This window comes from Pygoscelis adeliae, unplaced genomic scaffold, assembly GCF_000699105.1.
Source record: "Pygoscelis adeliae isolate BGI_AS28 unplaced genomic scaffold, ASM69910v1 Scaffold306, whole genome shotgun sequence".
In the NCBI taxonomy this organism is placed as follows: domain Eukaryota; kingdom Metazoa; phylum Chordata; class Aves; order Sphenisciformes; family Spheniscidae; genus Pygoscelis; species Pygoscelis adeliae.
This window is the reverse complement of record NW_008825072.1, coordinates 2,695,486-2,704,374: the sequence shown is the minus strand read 5'-3', so window position 1 is coordinate 2,704,374 and position 8,889 is coordinate 2,695,486. Positions and strand designations below refer to the sequence as shown.

Sequence of the window (8,889 nt, the reverse complement as noted above, 5' to 3'; positions counted from 1 at the left end):
CATCCCCCCCGGCCAGTCCCCCATGCCTGGGGAAGGGTTTGGGTCAGCTGCTGCAACCCCACAGCGACGTCTGTACCCACACAAAGTCCGGGCCAAGGAGTTACAGCAAACGCTCCCCTGGCACGGGAAATTGCAGTCGAGTGTATCCCAGGGCTGATTCTCAGCAGCCAACAATTTAAAGCTAAAATTCACTGGGCTCCCTTGCCGCTCCCACATGTAGCTCAGCAGAAGCCTGTCTGTAAGGGACTAACATTTAGGCAACCAGCTCTGACTACAGTAAATCTCCTTCTTTCTCTCTTTTTTTTTTTTTAATCCATAACCACCAGCTTTAAAGCTTTAAATCAATATCCCCTCTTGCGATCTGCATTCAGTGAGGAATTATTCACATTGAGAGCTTTAAAAATTAAGCTAAACCCTGCAGGGCCCAGGCCAAACTTAAATCACAGCAAAGCTTTAAACACTGGATCAGGGACACAGCATGAGCCGTGTCCTGGTCTTAGATGCAAACTAAATGTAGAAAACAAAGGCGCCGTCACTGTGTTAAAAGGAAAAACCATAAACAGTCCATGCTGCGGCTTCTCTCAGGGACACAAGGGACAAGGGCTCTCCTTCCACGAAGAGAGGTCAGACCATTCCAACCAAACTTCTCGCAAAGGAAAGAAACTAATTGTCCCCACAAAGGAAAGAGACTTATTGTCACTGTTTGAGGGAGAAAATGGCATCTGACCCATTCTCCTGTTTGGGATGCTACCAGAGGCGGCTTTTTCAGAGGGACGATGCGTGGGCAAAGAGGGCAGTGTCACATGCTCCCTCTGAGGTGGTACCCACATCCATGGGAACAGCAGGTCCTCAGCATCACTCACCTACTGCTGCTCACTGCCAGCAACAGCTGGCCCCAGGCTGGGCAGAAAGCGCCAGACACCAGTATCTGAGAGTCCATAACATCCCTGGAGGTGCCAATTTTAAGTAGCAACTGAAGAGGAGGTGGGGAAAGAAAAACCCACAACCTAGAACAGCTCCTGTTTGTGCCCCAGAGGAGCACAAAGGCAGGAAAGGATGGATGAAAGAGCACGGACTCTCGACCTCACTGGTAAGAGGAGTTCCCATCTTTAACTTGAGATGGAGTCTAACCTGCTCAATGACAGGACCAGATATTAGAGGGAAGACCTCCTGTTCCCCCATCTCTCCTCCCACCGCTGGGACATGGGGCTGCAAGCACCTGCCTCCGTACAAAGACACCTCAATCCCACCCTGTCACCCACCTGATGCTGTGATGGTAGCAGAGGCAGAGGGTTGGGTATAACCAGCCCAGGAAACATCAGCTGGATTTCCACAACCCCCATAGTGGTGTCTAAATGAAATCTTTCCCTCTTCCCTGCTTGAGGGATGGCATGAAGGAGTTCATCTGGACTGTGCAGAGAGCATCCTTGATCCCACAGCCACCAGCGCAATGTAAGATCCAACAAGGACTGGAAAGGGCCAAGGAGCCGGAACAAGGCTAAGAAATGGGTACAAAGCAATGCAAATCAGGAGGCTCTCCTGGCCCCGAGTGCCCTCATTGTCCTACCACACCTTGGCCTCTTTATAGGTATGAAGTGCACAGGGGACCTCAAGGCTTGAAACCACCCCAGCACAGAGGTTACGCCTCATGTTCAATCCTTCAAATGCCCACACACAGCCATTTCTCCAGCTCTCGGTCACAGGGGTGACTGCCCAGGCCTTAATATTTGTAAAGTCCTTAGGAAATCCTTGGAAGGGAAGAGCAGAGTATTATTATGAAATAATAGCTTTTTATTCTGCTCCATCTGAAAGCAGCAGTTCTTTGTTCGGCCCCGCGCTGTCTAAGCCAAGGGTTAAAACTTGACTGGCTGGGATGTAAGAAGGCCATCCCCCTCGGTGGGGGAGAGGCAGACTTCTGAGGATCTGAAGAACAAGATGTCTTTCTAACCTGTTTGGACTCCAATAAGCAGCTTTAGATCTAACAATAGGGGGCTGAAAACCCAAATGCCCCAAAGCCTGGAGGCAATCAGGACTGTTTAAGCATCCACAATGACATTTCTAACACCACCTGAAACGTGTATTTTCCTTTCTGTTTCAAAGCCTTATTTTCCAATCAGATTATGTGCAGGATAAATACCCTTATACGGTGACAGCACGCACTGCACGAGAAAATTGGGGATAATGGTAAATGCAAAGATTTACAGATACTTATCTCAGCATCTGCAAGAAGTATTAGCTTTGAATGTAGTGTTCAAACACAATGTCAATCACCAGAACCCAGAGAAACTGCAAACTTGCTTAGTTGAACTCAGCCCTAAAATAAATTAAATAAAATAAACAAACAAACAGAACTAGGTTTTTAGAGATCACCTCTCAAATGGGAAATAGCAGCCGCATGCATGAAATGCCCGGCTGGTCCAGGCTGACAAAGCACAAGACCAGAGGAGCAACCAAGAGGAACGACCCTGGCGTATTGGGAGAGCTCTTGTCTGGGACCAGGGGCATCCAACCACGAGGGACCCACGATCGGGCAGGTGACTCAACCACCACCTGCAGATACAGAAGACACAGACACACCATGGCTGCCATGGAGAATGTTGGCGCTGGTCAGCCGAGCTGGGGGAACAGCCACACAAGCAGCCCAAGCTCACTGAAGTCATGAAGCAGCACCCATGTGCTCAAAACACATGAGGCTGCACCCCCCTGCCTTGGGGACCACAAAGCCTCGATGGTTTCTGCTGTCACCATTGCCTCCGCACCTCCAACCCAGGAAGGGGACCCCAAGCTCAGGCTGTTGCAAACAATCCCTGACCAACGCTGCCCAGGACAATGCACCTACATGCGAATTTGCCAACCAGCAGCTGTTGAACGCACACACAGGTCCTACACATTCCCACATAAATAATCCATGTAGCAAGGAGGCCTCTGCACTACATTTGCCCTGACACTGACCTAGGAGGAAAGGATGTGCAATCAGGTCCTTAAACTTTAATGAATCACCTCAAAAAATAATACAACAGTTACCAGCTAAAAAATACACTACCATTAGCAATTTCAATGGACAGGAGAGATGAAGGAGGAGGATGCCTCTTCAATAGTCCAGATCTTCTTAGCTCTCAGAGTTCAACACGCACTGGCATCTCTGCAGATGTGGCTGGACCTCCTTTGGCTGGCCAGCCGTGCCGTGAAAGCACAGGATCCACTCTCCGATCATCAGCTCCCTCCCCTGCACTTGCTTTCAGCACTGAACGTCTTCCACACCCCCGAAGTCAGCTGGGCACGCAACCGATCCTCCAGATAAACAGCCCGACATTTAACAGTGAGACTCAGGCTACAGCCATAGATCATCAACAGAAAAAGCAAAGCTGTGATCTGAAATCTTATCTGGTCGCTGCAGAAATGCAGTGGAGAAGGTCAACTTTCCATCATTCAGCAAAGAGACTCAGTGCCAGCTCATAAAGAAACACTAAAAAATATCACTGTTGAATTAAGACAACTTTGGGGTTTCTGCTTTGCAGCCAAATATCACTCAGCGGCCATTAAACAGATTTTTTAGCCATCAGTGGAACATTAGAAATTCCATGAATTTGAAGTTTATTATTTCCACGATACAGTTTATACTTTTTTCAGGATTTATACTCCTTGGCTTCACTATTTCAGCTATAAATAAAACCATTTGCTAAGTTGGCTGATACACCGCAGCCCATGACTGGCACATTTATGCAAGTTGGCTGAAAAACAAGACGGTTCAAGGAATCGCCAGAAACACTAAATTCAGTTATTTCAAATCCATTTTGAAACATCTAATAAATCTGCAGGGATCACTTGATATACAGAACTGGCTAAACTCAAGTAGCCGTGCTCCTGCGCAGCATCTTTGACATTTATGGATTGGCTGATGTGCATTTTACAGCTTTCTGTCTCAAGTCCTTCACAGTCCATCACAAAATATTCATGTCTTTGGATAGCCTTTGGAAAGGAAACCAGGAGAAAGAAACAGCAAAAGAGATTCAGCGGAACAGTCTCACAGGATTCCCCATGCCTTCCCACAAGAAGCTGGAAATGGAAAGGAGACCCACATCCATGGCTTCCCATCTTGGTGGGATACACCTGGCAGGAATAGGATGGGGCATGCAGGGGTCTTTGCACCCTAGGCACCCCAAGCAAGAGGATATCCCATGTATCACTCAAGAGACTAATCTCCACTCCCCCAGACCTCCTGGAAGATACTTTCCTTGATAGAGAAGATATAGCAGCTTCTTAAGAGAGAGCATAACGTTCCCTTTCGTCAGCTTTACACCTACAACAAAACTATTCCAGAGCTGTGTCGCCCCCGGGGCTCGTACACTCAAGACATGTTTTCATCACGTGTTACAGCAGCAACCAGTGGCGAGAGGTGCTAGGAGGGGAAAAGTATCAAGTGGACCTGAGTGCTGCAACTTTGACCTTGCTTGAAGTCAGTGTAAATACAGGCTCATCTCAAGCAAAAAGCAGATCTGGAAGCTGCTCTGGTCCACCAACAAGCTCCAGCAAGATGGTAAGCCTGCACAGCTACTCCCTAAGTCAAAGGGAGCTGGAGAGCTTCAAGCTTCACAAGGCTGGGCCAATGGCAAACACTACATTGGACTAAATTTATGCAGCTTTTGGGGTAGATGGAAATGCTGAAATCTGCCCAACTCTCAGTGCTCCCTGGTTAGTGAGAGGCAAGTGATGAAAGACCTGATCACAGGAGAAAAAAAAACTAAAGACATCCGACTCAAGGTTTTTATCATAGCACTTGTAATCTGTGCCCTGGGAACTACTCGGAAACAGAAAGTAACTCTAGCCTCAGGATACATCAACAGATCTTACCCCAGCACACAAGGGACCGACGGCAGCTTTGCCTCTCCAGTAAGACAAGCAAGCCAAAGGAGAAGGCATGAAAGTCACCTCACTGGGAAAGGGCTGTGCAGGAAACCCTGAGCTAGAGGCAGGGGCTGAATATTCAACAGGACCTTACTTTCTGAGCAAAACAAAAACCTTGCAAAGCTGCTCAGACAGGTCATCAGCATTGCAAAAGCAACGCAGGCCCTCCAGGAACAAACTCAAGGCGTGTGGTGCCCTAAGCCAGGAGAGAGCAACTTGAGCCCTGGGGAAACTGCAGAACTGAGCCTTGATTCGGCCAAGAAAGATGGGAGGAAATAAATCAGAGGACTAATAGATCAGAGCCACAGGCCAGGGCTTCCCTTCCTGCCTCCCCTGCTCCAGGAGGTCCTGTGTCCAGGCAGGAGCCGATTTTGTCTTAGTCACTGGTCAAAGCCATACTTCTGAGCTTTGGTTTGGGGCTCTCTGACCTCCAAGACTGACAGCTTGGGTACACTCCCTGCTAGCTGTGCGTTGGATTTTCCTTACTCGAAAGCATCATTATTGCTCGCAAGTCCCTCCTCTCCCTTTGTATCTCTCGAACAGCAGCAATAGATAGCTGCCAGCAGCCATATTTCACCCATGGAAATGCCAACCATTTTGGAGAATACAACACTCAATAAAACCAGTGGGATGTTTTTATCACTCTGCCCTGTCTGGTTAACAGCTGACGAGACTACAGCTCCCAACAGCACGCTGCTAGGTAGTTCACCTCCCTGCTGCCCCCAACCCTTACAGGATAACACTGCTGACCACCACTGCAATGTTGCAGCACCCAAGATGCAAGCCAATGCTAGATACTTTGCCTCTGCTCCTGCTGCTGGGAGCCAGAAAGCAATCATTCCCTGCTCCTCCCTGGTGCAACTGCTCAGAAATTGCTGAGTTCAACCTTACTTATCGCTGGATGTAGTGCAGTTCTGTTTTCTAATCCCCTACATCTGCATTTTGTACATTTTGCTTACAGTTTATCACCCTGCTCAAGCAAGATGACGCATCTTTAAACTTTCCACTCAAAAGAAGCGCTGAGGGATGAAACCATTCAAAACCCAAGAAGCTGCCTTGGAAAATGGTCCCCACAGAAAATGGCCAGCAGGAGGTTTTTTTAAAGTCATAAACATAATGAGACAAGGGATTATCTTTTCTGTTGGAAAGACTCCTCGTTCCTGGTATCATAACAAAATATTGAACCATTTGAGAACTTTTCTTCTTAGAAAAGTTCTAAGACTTCTTTGCTCAAAAACTAGGATGATGACACACAAGCGCTGAGCTCAGAGTAAAAAAACCAACCAAACAAACAAACAAAAGAACGTTTCTATTTTCCTATGTGTAGAGCAGAAAAAGGCTTCCCAGCACAGACCTAACGAACAGCCCCTTCTCCTCTACCGCAACTCAAGAAGTCCTTGTACGCCTCCAATTTAGACGACCCTAGAGCAACCAAGATCCTCCAGGCCCAGGCTGAAGCATCTTCACCGATACACCCTGGCAGTCAGAAAGGGTTTATCATAGTCTCTAGAAGCTCAAATACACTTCAGAAGTTTTAAGGTCCCTGGATCCAAACGAGAAGAAAACCAACCCAGCCTGGCTGGCAAAGTTATTTTTGGTGGAAAAGCCCAAGAGGAGCCAGGCAACACACACACCAAAGAGAACAAGATCTAAGAGCGAAGATGCTGCTGCTGTCCGACTGCCTATGGGGTTGACCTTTACGTCCTTCCCCCTTACAAGAACCTCAGCTTCACACCCACCTGCAGGTCCCTGGGGACCCCCATCACACAGGAGAGAGCATTGGCTCCAGTTCACCTGGGCTTTGGGGTCTGCAGGGTCTGGCCAGCGCACGTGCACCAATCCAAGCAACAAGGACAAAAACAACAGACAGGGAACCATTTCACCCCATGTCTTAGAGCCATCAGCCCACTCCTCCTCTTTGCCCCCGACACTGCAGAGAGCCTCTGATACTAATCAGCTCCCTAAGCACAACCCCCAGCACCTCACTGCTCAACGGGGGAGGCTCTCCGTGGGGGTCTGGAGATGCGTTTCAAAGACAAAATGTTGCCAGAACAGGAAAACCCTGGATAAAAAACAAACGAGCAGAGCTACTGCTCTACATCAGGCCCACAGGAAGCCAAGGATGCCTCCAAGCACCCAGGGGACAGGGCCCCCCAGCAAGGGTGCTAAACCAGGAAGCACATGGCCCGGCAACCCTGAAGAGCACATGCTGCCTCCCACATCAGAGCCTTGAAGAATTATTTCTACACGTGGCCTTCCCTCATGGTGGAGATGATCTGACCAGCCCTGCCATTAACAGCACCAGGCTGGGGAATAGTCACTGCACTGGTGGGGCAGTATCTTCAATGGGAAGGTTTGGGCAGGACAGACAGAAGAAAGCAAGCCAAGTTTTGCTTGGCCCAGCAGCAAGCAGAGGGACCCGAAATGGTGTCCCAGTCTGACACACAACCACTGCTGGGAGCGGAATCCAATGCCTTGCTCTACCAGGGCTGGTCTTGTAGAGCCTATGCTACTGGACCAAACCCCTGTGGACTCAGCTGAGCCCTGGGAAAATGTTGACTAAACCAAGGGAATATCTGTCAGCCCTTTGCGTTTGGTTTATCATCTGGAGAAGGCAGGACCCTCCACAGTGCAGGCAGATGCTACAGTCGCTCCGATTCCAGAAGGAAACTTCTGCCACTACATGTGCAACCACTTTTCTACACTCTGTCCCAGTGATGTTCCCACATTCAGAAAAAAAAAAAAAAAAACAAAACAAAAAAACCAAACATTCCCTTTGGTTAGGTTAAGTTAGCTGTTTTTACTGTAAGGTTCAAGCTAGACTTCGTGACTACCTGTGTAACCATAAAAGCGCACATTGGCATGACTGGCTTCCTCAGATCTTAATTCATCTTTTTTAGATCTAAAGAGAAAAAAGTAAAAGATAAGCTCTAAAAAGAAAATAAAGCTCTAAGTCCCCACCAGGTGATTTCTTACTCTCACCTGGATTTGGCATGCAGATGTACAGCACCACCGGCACCCGGGCTGGTGGAGAACATGCTCACACCAGCAGCAGAAAAACGGTCCCAACCCCCCCAGCCATCACATCTCCCCTGGGCAACCCCAGCCCAGGACCGCAATTTATTACAGATGGCTTCATCAACGATAACCAAACACGACACCCAGTCACCCCGATTTCGCTTGCAGTCCAGCTGTCCTGGAGAAGGGACAAGCCATCACACCGCTGGGCTAAGATGCAATCAAATATTTAAATTAACGTTTCTTCTCTAGGTCAGCTTCGCCTTCCTCCTGCCGGCAGCTACCAAGTGGCAGAGTGATCTTCTTGCATTACCGTGACAACCCGAGGATGGGTTACAGCCATCGCCAGGCTGCTGAATGGCAGAGTTTGGGTACTTGACATGCTACAATAGAATACGTTTGCCTTTTTTCGGAAATGAGAGGACGACATTGTGAAGCAGTTAAAGCCAGACATCCAAGCGAGGCCATCACCACACACAGGCTCAAAAGGCTTTGTCTGCCTTTCTAAGAGAAATTTCATAATATGCAAGGGTGAGCAGTCAGCAAAAGGCTTGGATCTCTCGACTTATAATCATCCCCGGTTTCCTCACAACGGCCCTGAATACATCTTTGATTGGTTATGTATGAGAGGAACCATCCCCAGCGTGGTGCCAGACATGTGCAATGCAGACTTGGGTTGGACTGTCAAGCAGGAAGAAGAATTCAATTCAGCAGCCACGCTCGAAGGGGAAAAAAAAAAAAAATAATGTAAAAATGTGGCAATTATTTCATCCCGAATGGTTTCAAGCTATTACTGGTTCAATAAGGGCTTGCCTGGAAATTAAAGGCTAGAGCACTTGCAGTCCCCCCCTGCAGACAAGGCAAAGAGTCAATTCCCAGGCTATGGCTCTTATCCCCCAGAAGGGCATTTCCACCCGGTCCTCCGCCTCTTGTGCCAAAGGCGAGGGCCACCCTGCCCGGGCGCGC

At 48.5% G+C, this 8,889-nt stretch overlaps 1 protein-coding gene across 1 annotated transcript in view; it reads right to left on the bottom strand.

Annotated features, from left to right (window-relative positions):
• ZSWIM5 (zinc finger, SWIM-type containing 5) overlaps positions 1 to 8,889 on the bottom strand; it is a 112,345-nt gene that overhangs the window by 55,055 nt on the left and 48,401 nt on the right. The window contains exon 2 of the mRNA XM_009326620.1: positions 3,044 to 3,113. Coding sequence (XP_009324895.1) covers positions 3,044 to 3,113 — 70 coding nt within the window. The remainder of the gene's footprint in view (positions 1 to 3,043; positions 3,114 to 8,889) is intronic.